Source organism: Rhinatrema bivittatum, chromosome 5, assembly GCF_901001135.1.
Source record: "Rhinatrema bivittatum chromosome 5, aRhiBiv1.1, whole genome shotgun sequence".
NCBI classification, from domain to species: domain Eukaryota; kingdom Metazoa; phylum Chordata; class Amphibia; order Gymnophiona; family Rhinatrematidae; genus Rhinatrema; species Rhinatrema bivittatum.
In genome coordinates, this window is record NC_042619.1 from 308,159,095 (window position 1) to 308,175,808 (window position 16,714).

A 16,714-nucleotide genomic window follows, 5' to 3' on the forward strand; every position below is an offset into this window, starting at 1 on the left:
ACTTTTACTGTTAACACTAGTGCTTACAAGCACATGTTTCATTTCTCCCAGCAACCCCTAGCCGCACAGCATGCACTTAAAATTTAACTTTTATGAGTCATAAACATTCCAAAGAACTGCGATTATGGAATCGAGATAAAAATAAGAGTTGTTGACTGAAAAGACAGAAAGAATGCCGAATGACAGCTAGAGATTAGCGAGAATGAATACTATGATAGTGTTAAAAAAAAAAAAAAGATTTGAAGGGGTGACCTTCATTAAAAGTACTAATGTTTCTTCCCTCTCTTTTTCAGAGAAGGTGGGGGCCCCCCTAAGATCATCCATGAATTAATGTAGATTGATGCCTTCCATTGCGGTGCACCCTGTGTCACTGCTGACCGACATCTTGCTCTGATGCATGCCCTGTGTCCCCAATGACTGACATCTTCCCCTGCAGTGCCCTCTGCAATCTTGTATCTCTGCTAACCACTTCCTTCCTTCCTTCTGCATCTCTGCCAACCGATGCCTTCCCCGGCAGTGCACCCTCCATCTTCATCAATGGATACTTTTCCCTGGGAGGGCACTCTGTGCGCCTGCAAACTGCTGCATTCTCCTCTGGTTGCCCTTTGTTCCCCACCAACCAATGCCTGGCCTGCGGTGTGCTTTGCACCCTGCCGACTGACACATTTTACTGTGGTGCACCTTGTGCCCCAACCTTCCCCTGCTGTGCCTCTCCCTGCATTAACAGGTCAATCAATTCTCTTCTTAGTTGACTGCAGGAGAACTTAAACGGACCTGGCCTCATCTTTTGTGGGAAAACTATTTCTTCTCTCTATAATAATTGGTGACTTGGAATAAATTTGAGAGCAACAGATCTTTATTGTAGTTTTTAGATGTGAACAATAACGTTGCCTCTGACTCCATCTGCTGAAAGGGGGACATAACCCATGGTCTGGACTGATCCTGGTACGTACAGGGAATCCATATGTATATCTATACCTATATCTATATAATCTATATAGCGAAAAGTGCCAGGCATTGCTCAGGGTATCTGGTCTATAACAGCCTGTGTGTATGTGTGTGCCTGCCTGTGTGTGTGTGTGAGCACCTATGTGTCTGTGTGTGTGGGTGGCAGCTTGTGTGTATGTGCCTGTGTGTGTGTTGGGAGATACAGTCTTTGCATACTAGTGCAATTTCCAGTGTTCAGGGTGCCACCTGGTGGTCATATAACAGACAGGACAGTGTGACTGACCGACACAAGCCTTTTCTATATATAGAAGATATACACTTTAATTGTATGTGTACAGAGCTTAAAGCAGCAGTTAAAATGCTGTTAACCCCAGTAAGCACCTGAATTCCCAGTGTTTCACAGATCGTCTTTTGTGCAGTTACCTTCTTGTTCCTGAGTAGGGCACTCTCAGCCATGTTGCGGGTGCAATGACCTCCGTACCAGATTTTATTCATCACAGTGGGGTCCTGGAAAAGAATAAGAAAATTATTCCTTACCTGCTAATTTTTGTTCCTATAGTACCATGGATCAGTCCAGTCCCTGGGTTATGTCAAGCAGATGGAGTCAGAGCAAAAACTGAGAGGGCGGTCCCTGATAACTGGTGCGCCCTCTGTAAACCTTCAGTATTAAGAATATCCAAGCAATAAGGAAAAACACACCTTGGATGGATCAATACAAATTGAATATCATGGATCAATACAAAATTGAATATCAACTGTAAACAAGGCTAAGCAAAAAACTTGCAACCTGAACTCTTAATCAGTCCCAAACCGATCCTGAAATAATTACACAGTCGAGCTGAAAGATTGTCCCAAAGAATCCCCAACAATCCGTAGAGTGGGCGTCTGGACTGATCCATGGTACTACAGGAACGAAAATTAGCAGGTAAGGAATAATTTTCTTTTCCCTGTACGTACCAGGATCAGTCCAGACCGTGGGATGTACCAAAGCTTCCCTAAGTAGGGTGGGCCACTGATAGCCCAGCTCGAATGACCTGAGCCCCAAAGGAGCCCACAATCGGTGGTTGAAGATTCAAGCGATAGTGACGCGCGAATGTGTGTAATGACTTCCAGGTAGCCGCTCTGCAAATCTCCTGCAGAGAGACCGCTCAGCTTTCTGCCCAGGAGGCTGCTTGAGCTTGGAGAGAATGAGCCTTTATAACGTCTGGTGGTGGACGCCCAGCGCCAACGTACGCCGTAGAAATTGCTTTCTTTAGCCAGTGGGCAATGGTGGTTTTAAAAACCTGGTTTCCCCTTCTGGGAACCACTCCAGAACGAAGGAGGACGCACTTGACATCGAGGCGTCTAAGCTCTCTGGAATCCTCGTCCTGGAAGGACGGCAGTTCCACCAACTGATTCAAATGAAAGAACGAGACCAACACAAGGATACCCCTGAATCCGTGAAGCGTAGATAAGGCTCTCTACATGACAAGGCTTGAAGCTCCGAAATTCTGCGAGCGGAACAGATAGACACCATGAATATTGTCCTGAGAGTGAGGTCCTTGAGGGTGGCTCTCTTCAGAGGTTCAAATGGTGGACCGCCTAGAATTTGAAGGACCAAATTCAAGCTCCATGAAGGACCTAATTTGCATATCGGTGGCTTCACATGCTTTACTCCCTTTAAGGACCGTACTATGTCAGGGTGCGATGAAAGAGTAGTTCCATCCTGATGATGGAGGGCACCAAGGGCTGCCACCTGTACTCTGAGGGAATTGTAGGCTAATCCCATCTCCAGACCTCACTGCAAGAAAGATAAGATCTGGGGTATTGTCGCATGAAGTGGAGAAAGTTGTGTGGACTGGCACCAAGACTCAAAAACTGTCCAGACCCGGACATAGGACATGGAGGTGGAAAGCTTCCTAGCCTTGAGAAGAGTGGAGATAACAGCCTCTGGGTAGCCCTCCTCTTCTCAGCCAGCGCCGCTCAAAAGCCAGGCCGCTAGACAGAAGCGATCTCCCTGGTCGAAAAATACTGGGCCCTGTCGGAGAAGGTTTGGTAGATGCCTCAGTCGAAGCGGGTCATCCACCGCAAGGGTTGACCAAGTCTGCAAACCACGTCCGAAGCCATTCCGGAGCTACCAGGATCATGGGCCCCTGGTGAATCTATTCTTCAGAGCACCTTTCCCACTAGGGGCCAAGGCAGAAAAACATAGAGCAGGAGGTCTCGTGGCCACGGGAGGACTAAGGCATTGACGCCCTTGTTCTTCTTCTGTGACTGAAGAAGCGCGGAGCGCTCCTTTGAGTGGCCATCAGATCGAGATGGGGAGTCCCCCATCGCGTGAAGAGGAGTGACACTGCTTCCTGGGACAGTTCTCTCTCCCCGGGATCTAAGTGTTGGCGATGTAAGAAGTCCGCTTGAACGTTCTCTACGCCTGCAATGTGGGACACCACCAGATGGGACAAATGGAGTTTTGCCCACGGCATTAGCTTGTTCATCTCCTGAGTGATATGGAGACTCCTTGTCTCTTCCTGACGGTTGATGTACGCTCTGTCGTTGCGTTGGCGGAGAGGATTCCGACTGCTCGGCCTTGGACTAGAGGCAGAAAGCGCTTCAGTGCCAGACGAAACCGCTCTTGTCTCCAGTTGATGGGCCACGCTGATTGAACTGGCGTCCACGCTGATTGAACCGGCATCGATTGGCATCCTCACACAGCCCCCACAGCCGGCGAGGCTGGCATCTGTCGTAATGATCACCCACTGCGGAACCTCTACCACTCTTAGCAAGTGATCCAGGTTGAGCCACCAGGTCAGGCTGTCCTTGGCTAGAGATGATAGCGGCAGAAGTGTCTGAAATTCCCGAAACACCGACTGCCAACAGGAGAGTAATGCTTTTTGCAAGGGACGCATGTGGGAAACGCCCAAGGCACTATATCTATAGTGGAGGCCATGGAGCCCAGTACCTGGAGATAGTCCCAAGCAGTGGGAAGTTGGAGGTTCCGAAAGCACTGAACCTGAGAGAGGAGAGATTGGGCCTGATCCAACAAAGAGACTGTGCCCACATTGGTGCCAAAATGAGCTCCCAAAAAGTCGAGTGACTGCGCCGGAGTGAGGCTGCTCTTGGCAAAACTGACGATGCAGCCTAGCAACTGGAGGAGAAGTAATACTCTTTCCACTGAGTGCGGGCACAAATCTGTGGACTTCACCTGGATGAGCCAGTCGTCCAAATAGGGATGGACCAGAATCCCTTCCCTCCGCAGGGACACCGCCACCACCACCATAATTTTGGTGAAGGTGCGAGGAGCGGTCACCAGGCCAAATGGCAGGGCCTGGAACTGGAAATGCTGTCCTAACATCTTGAAGCAGAGGAAGCACTGATGCTCCTACAGGATGGGGATATGAAGATAAGCCTCTGTCAAGTCCAAGGACGTGAGTAACTGTCCCTGGTGTACCGCGGCAATCACTGAGCACAGGGTTTCCATCCTGAAGTGTTGTATCTTGAGAGTCCTGTTGACCATCTTGCGGACTACGAAGTAGACGGAATAATGGCCGAACCCTTGTTCCGGTACCGGCACCGGGAAAATGGCACCCAAATCCAGGAGCTGATCCAGTGTTTATCGCACTGTGCACTGTTTGATGAGACTGCACGGAGAGAAGACGAAACTGTCTCTGAGAGGTCGAGCAAATTTTTAAAGCGTAACCGTGCCATAGAATATCCAAGACCCACCGGTCTGAGGTGATTTTGATCCACTCCTCCATCCTCTCCGTATTTCTTCACGGAGAGGGTGGTGGATGCCTGGAACGCCCTTCCAGAGAAAGTGGTGAAGACCAAAACTGTGAAGGATTTCAAAGGGGTGTGGGATAAATACTGTGGATCCATAAAGTCTAGAGGATGTGAATGAAGAGAAGAGGCATGGGGGTGGCTTGAGGGAATGATGGCTACTACCTGGAGATGAATATCCTTATTCATTAATGCGACTCCAACATTGAGCTATGCTTCAACAACAAGAGGAAATGTGGAAAAAAAAAAGAATTTGCAACCACATAAAAGCAGGGGAGTAGCTGGCTTGTTACGGCGGTTACTACCCCAAACCAAAAAATACCTGATATTTCACTTTCAATGCAAATCCAGCATAACTCTCTGCTTCAACGGCAGGGGAGGAAGTTTAACACTTCACACATATCCAGCATAGCTCTCTGCTTCAACGGCAGGGGAGGAGGAAATTTGACAATTCAAGCATATTCAGCATAGCTCTCTGCTTCAACGGCAGGGGAGGAGGAAATTTGACAATTCACGCATATTCAGCATAGCCCTCTGCTTCAACGGCAGGGGAGGAAGTTTAACACTTCACACATATCCAGCATAGCTCTCTGCTTCAACGGCAGGGGAGGAAATTTGACAATTCGCGCATATTCAGCATAGCCCTCTGCTTCAACGGCAGGGGAGGAAATTTTGACAATTCACCCATATCCAGCATAGCCCTCTGCTTCAACGGCAGGGGTGCAAGTCTGATATTTCGCTTCAATGCAAAGCCAGCATAGCTCTCTGCTTCAACGACAGGGGAGAATGAAGAAAGGTTGATCTATATTCAGGCAACAATCAACAAGGACTGAATTACACAGTCTGAATAAACAGATAAGCATGGGTGTAGCTTGCTTATTGCGGTGGTTAATACCCCTAACTAAATTAAGCTATTTCACTTAGATGCAGTTCCAACACTGCTCTCTACATGAATGGTGTGGGTGGAAGGGAAATAGAATAAAAAAAGGTTACTAAGAGCCAAGAGAAACAGATAAGTATGTGAGAGAAAAAAAAAAGGTGCAAAAGCTTGCTGGGTAGACTGGATGGGCCGTTTGGTCTTCTTCTGCCGTCATTTCTATGTTTCTATGTAAGAGGGAAAGATGTCCTCCTATCCTGGGAACTGAAGAATGGACCGGCAACGTTTCATTGTGTAGATGTAGCAGAAGCTCCGTGCGTACAGGAGTTCCGAGCCGGTCTCCGGCCTCGAAAGGAATGAGACCTGGACTGCGACCTTGAAGAGGGAGACCTGTGAGGCACCGGTCTAGTCTGACAATAACACCGTTGGCCTCTGAACTGGGTCCGCGTAGTGACGATCTTCCAATTTATGCACCTTATTCTCTCAAAGCGATTTAATGATCTGGTCCAACTTGTCTGGGGCGGACCATCAATGTCCCCGTCTGCATCCCCAAGGAGAAGGTCCTGCGACCCAGGTTCCGGCAGATTAGGAGCTAAAGACCCAGAGGAATTAACAGCTGACTGTCCCCTAGAGGGATCCAACACCCCTGATGGCCTGGGGACCTTTGCTGGTAAAGGTTCCTCCGCCTGCCATTCAGCTTCCGCTTCGAGAAGGTCCCCCCTCCGGGGGAGGGGCCGCATCAGGAGGAGAGGCAGGCTCTAGGTCAGCCAGTTGCACAGGGCTTAAATTAGGTGTAATAAAAGTACAAAATCAGTAGTAAAATGAGAATTCCCTTCCCCCATCTGGCAAAGAAACAGGTGCAGCAGGCTGGCTCTCCACATGTGGATACAAAATGGCAATCGAGGCATCGGGAGGGAGGGGGGGGTGAGGGGTTGCCACGGGAACGGCAAAGTCCTTCTGTGCCTGGCTGCTGCGAGCGGGAGAGAGAGAGAACTGCTTTCCGCTCCTTCTGCCATAAGCTGCTGGTCCTTGTACAGGGTACTGATTAATAAAAAGTAAAAACCTTTCCTCTTTTTCCTTTTTCTTTTCCCCTCCAGACAGCAAAAAGTGACAGACGGATTTTACTTCTTTGATGAGACCCCTGAGTAATGAGGCTTCTCAGGGATGTTAAAGTGACAGAAGGATTTTACTTCTCTGATGAGACCCCTGAGTAATGAGGCTTCTCAGGGATGTTAAAGTGACAGAGGGATTTTACTTCTCTGATGAGACCCCTGAGTAATGAGGCTTCTCAGGGATGTTAAAGTGACAGAGGGATTTTACTTCTCTGATGAGACCCCTGAGGTATGAGGCTTCTCAGGGATGTTAAAGTGACAGAGGAATTTTACTTCTCTGACAATGAGAGACCTGAGGTATGAGACTTCACGGGTCTCCACGGGGAAGGGACTGGACCACCCCTCCCCCTGCACCCAGCTCCTTACAGGAACAAGAAATTCAGCATTGCTACCTGTTAGAAACGACCCACTCTCTCGTTCAGAGGAATGGCGCGTCACTGCAACTGTTAGGCTGCCCCGAGGAAGAAACGGCATCTCAGGGCAGCAGGGGGTCGTGGGGGAGAGGTTGGACCACCAACATTCACCCATAAGGCAGCTGACATACTGGCTGTAAGAAATAAGTAAACACTTACCCCAAAAACAACAGAAGCTAGAAGGAATGTACAAGACAGACCTGTCACTGAAAACAAAGTTCTGCCTGCAAGTCTCCAGAGAAGATGAACACAGGCTTTTTTTTTTTTTTGACTTTATAACTATGATCCATCCAAGGTAATAATTAGAGGAAAACAAAGAATAAAGAAATTCTGTAAACTATCCTCTAAATGAACTGGGGAACCGAAGGTGCAACTGCCATCTGCTGGAGTCAGAGAAATACTGGAGGTTTACAGAGGGCGCACCAGTTATCAGGGACCGCCCTCTCAGTTTTTGCTCTGACTCCATCTGCTGGAATGGGGACATAACCCACGGTCTGGACTGATCCTGGTACGTACAGGGAAAGTGTAAAATAGAGTATGAGTACAGGCTGGCCCATGACATCTCAAACATCAGTTCATAGTTCTGATATACCCTGATCACATGACAAAATTCCCATATAACAGAATATCCCACCACACTCCTCAAGCCCATGAGTAGCCCGGATGCCATACTGCACCTTCACAAGATTAAGATGGGTGCCATATCACATCCATGTGTATCTGGGTGTCATACCACACCTATGAGTAACTACAAGTAGTTTCTGTGACAATGGAGGATGTAATAGAGCAAATTGACAAACCAAAGAGTGACAAATTATAAGAACTGGATGGCATCTACCCCAGTGTCCTAAAAGAACATGAAATTGCAAACCTGTTACTAATAATCTGTAACCTGTCATTCAAAACAGCCACAATATTTGACAACTATAGACCAGTGAGCCTGACATCAGTGCCAGTCAAATGATAAAGCAAATGTTGCTTACCTGTATCAGGTGTTCTCACAGGACAGCAGGATGTTAGTCCTCACATATGGGTGACATCACAGGATGGAGCCCAATCACGGAACACTTCTGTCAAAGTTTCCAGAACTTTGACTGGCCCCTACTGGGCATGCCCAGCATGGCACTAACCCTGCAGCCAGCAGGGGTCCCCCTTCAGTCTTATTTGAAAGCTACAGGCAGTGCTGAAAAATAAAACAAAACGTTACGAACCCAACACCGTGGGGTGGCGGGCGGCTTTCGTGAGGACTAACATCCTGCTGACCTGTGAGAACACCTGTTACAGGTAAGCAACATTTGCTTTCTCACAGAACAAGCAGGATGGTAGTCCTCACATATGGGTGAGTACCGAGCTGAGGATGTCCGAACATGTACCAAATGTACCCAACGGCGTGCAACAGGCACAACAAATGGGCGGAATTTGGTAGAGGGCATCCTGAACCCCACCAGGCAGGTGGAAGGGTGTAGGTACATCACGTTGGAAATAAGTTACGCAGGACAGACTGGCCGAAGATGGAATCTTGTCTTCCAGCTTTGTCCAAGCAATAGTGGGTTGCGAAGGTATGGAGAGAACTCCAGGTTGCAGCCCTGCAAATGTCAGGAAGCGGCACCGATCATAAGTGTGTGCTACTGAAGTCGCCATGGCCTTTACAGAGTGTGCTTTAACACGGTCTTGAAAAGGAATCCCTGCTTGCTGATAGCAAAAAGATATGCAGTCTGCCAACCAGGAGGAGTCTGCTTACCCACAGGTTGCACTAATTTGTTGGGGTGGAAAGAGACGAATAACTGAGTGCTCTTCCTGTGGGCAACTGTACGGTCTAGATAAAAAGCTAGAGCCCGTTTACAGTCAAGGGTATGCAGAGCCTGTTCCCCTGGATTGGAATGGGGCCTGGGAAAGAAGGTAGGTAGTATGATAGATTGATTAATGTGAAACTCCGAAACTACCTTAGATAAAAACTTAGGGTGAGTGCGGAGTACTGCCCGGTCCTGCAGGAGTTTAGTGTAAGGCGGATAGGTAACTAGGGCCTGTAACTCACTAACCCTGTGAGCTGAAGTGATAGCCAAAAGGAAAATCACTTTCCATGTGAGATATTTTAGGTCACAGGAGTGAAGAGGCTCAAATGGTGGTTTCATGAGCCGACCGAGAACCAGGTTAAGGTCCCAAGAAGGGGCCAGAGGACGTAGAGGTGGCTTGATATGGAGCAAGCCCTTCAAAAAGCGTGTTACCAGGGGTTGTACTGATATAGGGACATCCACGACACCTTTATGGAAGGCGGCTACCGCACTGACATGCATTCTGATGGAAGATGTCTTTAGTCCTGACTCTGACAGATGCCAGAGATAGTCCAAAAACTTTGGGATTGGACAGGAAAAGGGATCAAGGGACTGAGAAGTGCACCATGAGGTGAACCTTTTCCATTTATAGGAGTAAGATTTTCTCGTGGAAGGCTTCCATGAAGCAATCAAGACATGGGAAACTGGATCTGAAAGGTTAAGTGGTTGAAGGATTAACCTTTCAACATCCATGCCGTCAGGGACAAGGCCTGAAGATTGGGATGGCGTAGGCACCTGTTGTTTTGCGTGATCAGAAGCAGGTCCTTTCCCAAGGGAATGTGCCTGCGGATGGAGAGATCCTGGAGCACGGGAAACCACACTTGGCATGGCCAGTGAGGTGCTATCAGGATCATGGTTCCCTTGTCCTGACGTAGCTTCACGAGAGTCTTCGAGAGAAGAGGAAGTGGAGGGAATGCATAAAGCAGACCGGCTGCCCATGAGAGGGAGAATGCATATCTGGGCTGAGAGTGTTCACTGCGAATGAGGGAGCAGTAATTGTCCACTTTGTGGTTCTGAGGGGACGCAAAGAGCTCTGTCTGAGGATATCCCCATTGTCGGAAGATGGAGTTCGCTACCGAGAGGTTGAGAGACCACTCGTGCAGTTGGAAGACGCGACTCAGCTTGTCTGCCAGTACATTGTCCATTCCTGGCATGTAGGTGGCCCTGAGGTACATCAAGTGGGAGAGAGCTTCCGCCCAAATCTGTGCAGCTTCCTGACACAGAAGGAAGGAGCCTGTGCCTCCCTGCTTGTTGATGTACCACATAGCCACCTGGTTGTCCATCTGAATCAGGATGATTTGATTTGATAGGCGATCTTGAAAAGCCGTGAGAGCATATCGCATTGCTCGAAGCTCCAGGAAATTTATTTGGTGTTTGGCTTCCTCTGGAGACCAAGACCCTTGTGTCTGGAGATCGGCCACGTGGGCTCCCCAACCGAGGTTGGAAGCATCGGTGGTGAGAATGACTTGAGGATTTGGAACTTGAAAGGGCAATCCCTGGAGGAGATTGTTCTGATTTTTCCACCAGGCGAGAGACAGACGGAGTGAGTCGATGATGTGGACAATGGTTGACAGAGGCTGAATAGCTTGAATCCATTGTGACCTGAGAGTCCAGAGCATGAGCCTCATGGCCAAGCAGGCCATTGGTGTGACATGGACTGAGGACGCCATGTGTCCCAGAAGGACGAGGAATTGGTGAGCTGTCGCAGCATGCTGAGACTGCAACTGGTGAGCGAGAGACACGAGAGTTAACGCTCGTTGTTGAGGCAGAAAAGCTTTTGCCTGCAAGATGTCCCAAGTCTGCTCCAATGAACGACAAGGTTTGAGATGGGACTAAATAAGATTTTTCATAATTGACGAGGAATCCGAGTGAAATTAGAGTAGAGTTAAATCGAGGGACGACCGAGCAGCTTGTTGAGTTGGAGCCCTGATTAACCAGTCGTTCTGGTTAATCAGGGCTCTGGTTTCCTCAGAACACCTTGAGTTCTGAGGAAAGCTGCGACAACTACGAGACATTTGGTATAGACTCATGATGCAGACGCTAGGCCAAATGGAAGCACTTTGTATTGATAGTGCTTGGGGCCTACTAAAAACCTGAGGTACTTGCGATAAGCTGGAGTTATCGCAATGTCGGTGTATGCGTCCTGGAGGTCCAGAGAGCAGAGCCAGTCTCCTCTTTGTAGAAGAGGAAGAAGTGATCCTAAGGTTACCATCTTGAACTTTTCCCGCTGGAGGTACTTGTTGAGAACACGTAGGTCCAGAATTGGATGAACACCCCCCGATTTTTTGGGGATTAGAAAGTACCGGGAATAGAACCCTAGGCCTTGCTGCGAGTGCGGAACGGGTTCTATTGCTCTTGACTGGAGAAGAAGGGAAACCTCTTGATCCAGTAGAATGGAGTGGTCGGACGTTCTCCACGTCTGCAGAGGTGGGGAGTCCGGTGGCAGGGCAAGAAAGTTTAGATGGTAACCCTGAGCAATGATTGCCAATACCCATTGGTTGGATGTGATTGAATGCCACATGTTGTAAAAGTGGCACAATCGACCTCCCACTGGTATATGTGACAAAGGAATCTGGCTGCTGCTCTCCAAGCGGAAGTAAAAAATCTGAAGCAGGTCCTGGCTGGGGAGCTGCTTGTGGTTTTTGTTTTCAGGCTTGGCGAGGCTGAGGTTTTTGATAAGGTCTCGTAGCACAGGACCTTGCTGGTGGCGGGTAGGCCTTCCTTGGATGGTAGAATGACTTCTTAAGAGTCCTTCCTGAAAGACTGCTTTAAGGAGAAGTCAGAAGGCATCGAAGAGAGCTGTTTGAGGGTCTCATGATGGTCTTTTAATTCAGCCACCATTCATTGGATCTGTTCTCCAAACAGATTATCTCTGATACAAGGTACTTGCACTTCTTGCACTTCTGGGCGAAGGTCAGAAGACTTGCACTTCTGGGCGAAGGCCAGAAGACTTGAGCCAGGCCCACCGTCTTGCCGAGATAGCTGCTGCAGACACTCTGGTAGAGGTGTCAAAAATGTCATAAGATGTTCGAATCTCATGCTTGCCTGCCTCAAATCCTTTGCTTACAAGAGTTTGTAGCTGGTCTTGGAATTGTTGAGGTAAGAACATAAGAACATAAGAAAATGCCATACTGGGTCAGACCAAGGGTCCATCAAGCCCAGCATCCTGTTTCCAACAGTGGCCAATCCAGGCCATAAGAACCTGGCAAGTACCCAAAAACTAAGTCTATTCCATGTAACCATGTAACCATGTATTCCATGTAACCAGGTAGGAATCGGAGAAGTCCTGTATCTGCTTAAAGATGACCCTGTTATATTGGGTCATATAAAGCTGATAGGCAGCAATTCGGGAGATGAGCATGGCTCCTTGGAATACTCATCGACCAATGTTGTCTAGGAGTTTTTGTTCCTTAGCAGGAGGGGTAGACGAGTGAGGTTTTGACCTTTTTGCCCTCTTTTGTGCAGACTCTACCACAACTGAGTGGTGATCAAGCTTGGGGCTGACTGAACTAAATAAGTAGTGTCAGCCTTTCTGTGTACTGGAGCAATTGATCCAGGATTTTCCCAGTTCTTCAGGAGATCAAAAAGGACCTGATGAATGGGAATAGAAGTGATCACCTTGGGGGCATCCAGGAACTGGAGTAACTCCATCATCTGGTGCCTATCATCCTGTTCCGTCTGTAGTTGAAAAGGAACAAACTCAGATATTTCCTTCACAAAATTTATAAATGAGAGGTCCTCTGGAGGAGAACGCTTTCTACTCTCAGTAGGCGAAGATGGTGAAGGTAAGTCATCGGTGTCTGTTGAAGTATCATCACCCCAAGTGTCATAAGGATCAGCAGACTTCCCTTTAGGAAGTGAAGGGGTTTGGATACCCGAGGGTCCCGGTCGAGGCTCCGAAAAAATCGGAGGAATTGCCGGAGGCACCGATGATGACATCGAAGGCACCGGTGCAGGCATCGAGGGCATCGATGGATGATTCGGTAGCGCCGATGAATGTATCGGCACCGATGGATGAATCGATGGCGAGGGACGTATCGGCATCGATGGCTGAGGTAATACACCCGATGGAGGGATGCGGAATGGTGTTTCTCCTCCCGATGATGCTGTCATCGGGGAGGGCATCAGAGTCATCGGAGACCCAGGATCCATCGGTGGAAAGGCGGCCATCAGCGCCTCCATTCTGGATAGCAGCAGTGCCAGCGCTGCCGGAATCGGATCGATGGCAGGTTCCACAATCGGTGCCGGTGTCTGTGCCGGAGGAACCTGAAGACGTTGCATCGCCTTGTCGATGGCCTCCTGAACCAGCTGATCCAGTTCTTCTCGGAGACCTGGAGCAAGCAGCCCTGGCTCCGGAACAGAAGAGGGAGGCAGAGGCATAGCCAGAGGGACCACCTTTACAGGCGGAATCGCGGCTCCCAAACCCCGATCGGGTGAGGGTTGCCTCGGTGACCCGGTCGCAGGAATGGTCAGTGCCTTTGCTGGACGGGGCTTCTTCGATGGCGGCTCGGACGATGGTGAGGTCGATGATTTCACTCCCTCGATGGTCCGAGTCTTACGATGTCGATGGCGATGTTTTTCCCTGCGATCCCCTCGATCCTGAGGGGGAGTAGAGGGTGTTGATGGCCGTGAAGTCGTCGATGGCGGTTGGTCACCGGTCAGTGGTCGATGCTGGTGCGAAGTCAACTGTGCCGGTTCCGACGACATCGATGCAATGGACGGAGTCGGGGTTTGAGCACGGAAGAGGAATTCCATCTTCTCCATACTGGCTTTGTGACCTTTTGGTGTCATGAGGGCACATTTGGTGCAAGTCAGGACATCATGCTCACGGCCTAAACACATTACACAGGCTCCATGGGGGTCTGTGATAGACATGGTGCGAGAATAGTCCAGGCACCGACGGAACCCCGATGCCATGGCCATTGAAAAAAATTGAGCCGCGGTACGGTCGACGGCCAGTAGGCCGCGAGGGCCAAACTCGACCGTAATCAACGGAAAATGGGTAAAAACTTACCAGAGTACCGTGGTCAGAGAAAAGTTAGAGGAGGGACCCCTGTGGGGCAATTTAACTTTTAAGAATTCTGTGAGAAAAATTCCTGTTAGGAATCTCTTCAGAGCTCCTTTACAGCGAGGCTACTGCTGTGCGGAAAAAAGAAGCCTGAAGGGGGACCCCTGCTGGCTGCAGGGTTAGTGCCATGCTGGGCATGCCCAGTAGGGGCCAGTCAAAGTTCTGGAAACTTTGACAGAAGTTTTCCGTGATTGGGCTCCATCCTGATGATGTCACCCATATGTGAGGACTACCATCCTGCTTGTCCTGTGAGAAAAGCTATTCTTAAAAACAAAATCATTGGCCATATATCTAGATATGGCTTAATGGGGAATAGTCAACATGGTTTTAGCAAAGGGAAATTTTGCCTGACCAGTCTTAGATTTTTTTGAGGTTTTAAATAAACATGTAGATAAAGGTGAGCTGGTTGATAAAATATATTTAGATTTTCAGAAAGAAATTGACAAAGTCCTCCATGAGAAATGCCTCAGGTAATTTAGAAGTAATAGAACAGAAACCAGTGTCCTATTGTAGACTGGTGACTGATTTAAAGACAGGAAACAGAGGGCAGGGCTAAATGATCAGTCCAAACAGAGCATAAGGACATGCCATACTGGGTCAGACCAAGGGACCATCAAGCCCAGCATCCTGTTTCCAACAGTGGCCAAACCAGTCCATAAGAACCTGGCAAGTTCCCAAAAACTAAGTCTATCCCCTGCTACTGATGCTAGTAATATCAGTGGCTATTTTCTAAGTCAACTTGATTAATAGCAGGTAATGGACTTCTCCTCCAAGAACTTATCCAATCCTTTTTTAAACCCAGCTACACTAACCACATCCACTGGCAACAAATTCCAGAGTTTAATTCTGCGTTGAGTGAAAAAGAACTTTCTCCGATTAGTTTTAAATGTGCAACATGCTAACTTCATGGAGTGCCCCCTAGTCCTTCTATTATCCGAAAGAGTAAATAACCGATTCACATTTACCCGTTCTAGACCTCTCATGATTTTAAACACCTCTAACATATCTCCCCTCAGCCGTCTCTTCTCCAAGCTGAAAAGTCCTGACCTCTGTTAGATCATATATGATCTGGAACAGGGAACAATAAGGAGGTGATCAAATTTGTAGATGACACAAAATTATTTAGAGTTGTTAAAACAGCAGCGGATTGCGAAGAACTGGAGGACCTTGTGAGACTAGGAAGCTGTGCACCTGAATGGCGGATGAAATTTAATGTGCAACCGTGCAAAATGATGCACATGGGGAAAAATAATCCCAACCACAGGTTCACAATGCTGGGTTCTGTATTGGGAGTCACCACCCAGGAAAAGGGCTTTGGAATCCTTGTGGATAATACATTGAAATCCTCAGCTCAATATGTGACAGCAGTCAAAAGAGCAAACAGAACATTAGAAATGATCCAAAAAGGAGTGGAAAATAACACGGAAAACATCATATTTCCTCTGTATTGATCCATGGCGCGACCATACCTTGAGTATTGTGTCAGTTCTGGTTGTTCCATCTCAAAAAAGACATAGTGGACTTAGAAAGGTCCAGAGGGCAACAAAAATGATCAAGGGGATAGAACGGCTCCCCTATGATGAGAGGCTACACAGGTTAGGGCTCGTCTGCTTAGAAAAGAGATGGTTGAGAGGGGACATGATAGAAGTTTATAGAATCATAATTGGAAGGGGTAAATAAAGGACGTTATTTACCCTTTCATGTAATACTAATACAAGGGGACACTCCATGAAACTAGCAATCAGCAGATTCACAACAGATCGTAGGAAGTACTTTTTCACTCTGCACACAGTCAAGCTGTGGAATCTGTTGCAAGAGGATGTGATCAAGGTGACTGGCATAGCAGGGTTTAAAAGAGGTTTTGTCAAGTTCCTGAAGGAAAAGTTCATAACCCATTATTAGCCAGGTAGACTAAAGAAAGCTATTGTTATCCTTGGCAGAGAATATTAGGAAACAGATCTACTTTTTGGGATTTGCTAGATTCTTGTGACCCAGACTAGCCACTGACAAAGACAAGACGCTGAGCTAATTGGATTTGGATTGACCCAGCATGGCATTTCTTATGTTCCTCTGCGGCAGAAGTGAGTGTCTGTAATTAGTTAAACATGCGTGGCTAGGCTTAGTATCCTTAACACTCCTGCCAGCTCAGCTAGGGAAGCAAATCCTGATCCAGAGATCTCACGGCAGGATGCCAGTGAGAGCAGAATTGACAACTAGAATCCAGTAGCTACTTACCTCTGCAGAGTCATTTATATGGCACTGACCACTGAGGAATTCTCGATTCTGCAGACTCTCTCTACTCCAACGCATTTTCTTTCCTGCCCCACCTACCTCTTTACTGCTCCACCCTCCTACCCAGCATTCTCGCCCTTCTCCCCAGCTCTTTTAACCTCAATGCCCCACCCATCATCTCCCCAGCTCTTTCACATTGTCTCCTCATTCTGCTTCTCCTCTTCTTCCTGGGCCCCCCCCCTTCCTCCCCATTGCCTTTCTCCTCTCCATCACCTGCTATATCCTGCTAAAAATTCCTTCTGTAGCAGCAGCTCTCACCTCTGCTGATGATACGTTTTCAGGAGCTATGACTGGGGGCCTTGTACCTGAAAGAATGAAGCAGAGCAGAATTCAAACTTCAGATGCAGAATGTTGGTGTTGGGGCCATTGCACTGCACTGATCTGATGAAGAAAAGCATAATTCTCTACTACTACTG

At 48.2% G+C, this 16,714-nt stretch overlaps 1 protein-coding gene across 1 annotated transcript in view; it reads right to left on the reverse strand.

Moving 5' to 3' along the window:
* Window positions 1-16,714, reverse strand: part of SH2D6 (SH2 domain containing 6) — a 152,446-nt gene that overhangs the window by 25,318 nt on the left and 110,414 nt on the right. Inside the window, exons 14-15 of the mRNA XM_029604282.1 lie at window positions 16,557-16,603; window positions 1,372-1,455 (exon numbers count right to left, since the gene is read on the reverse strand). Of these exons, the coding sequence (XP_029460142.1) occupies window positions 1,372-1,455; window positions 16,557-16,603 (131 nt within the window). The remainder of the gene's footprint in view (window positions 1-1,371; window positions 1,456-16,556; window positions 16,604-16,714) is intronic.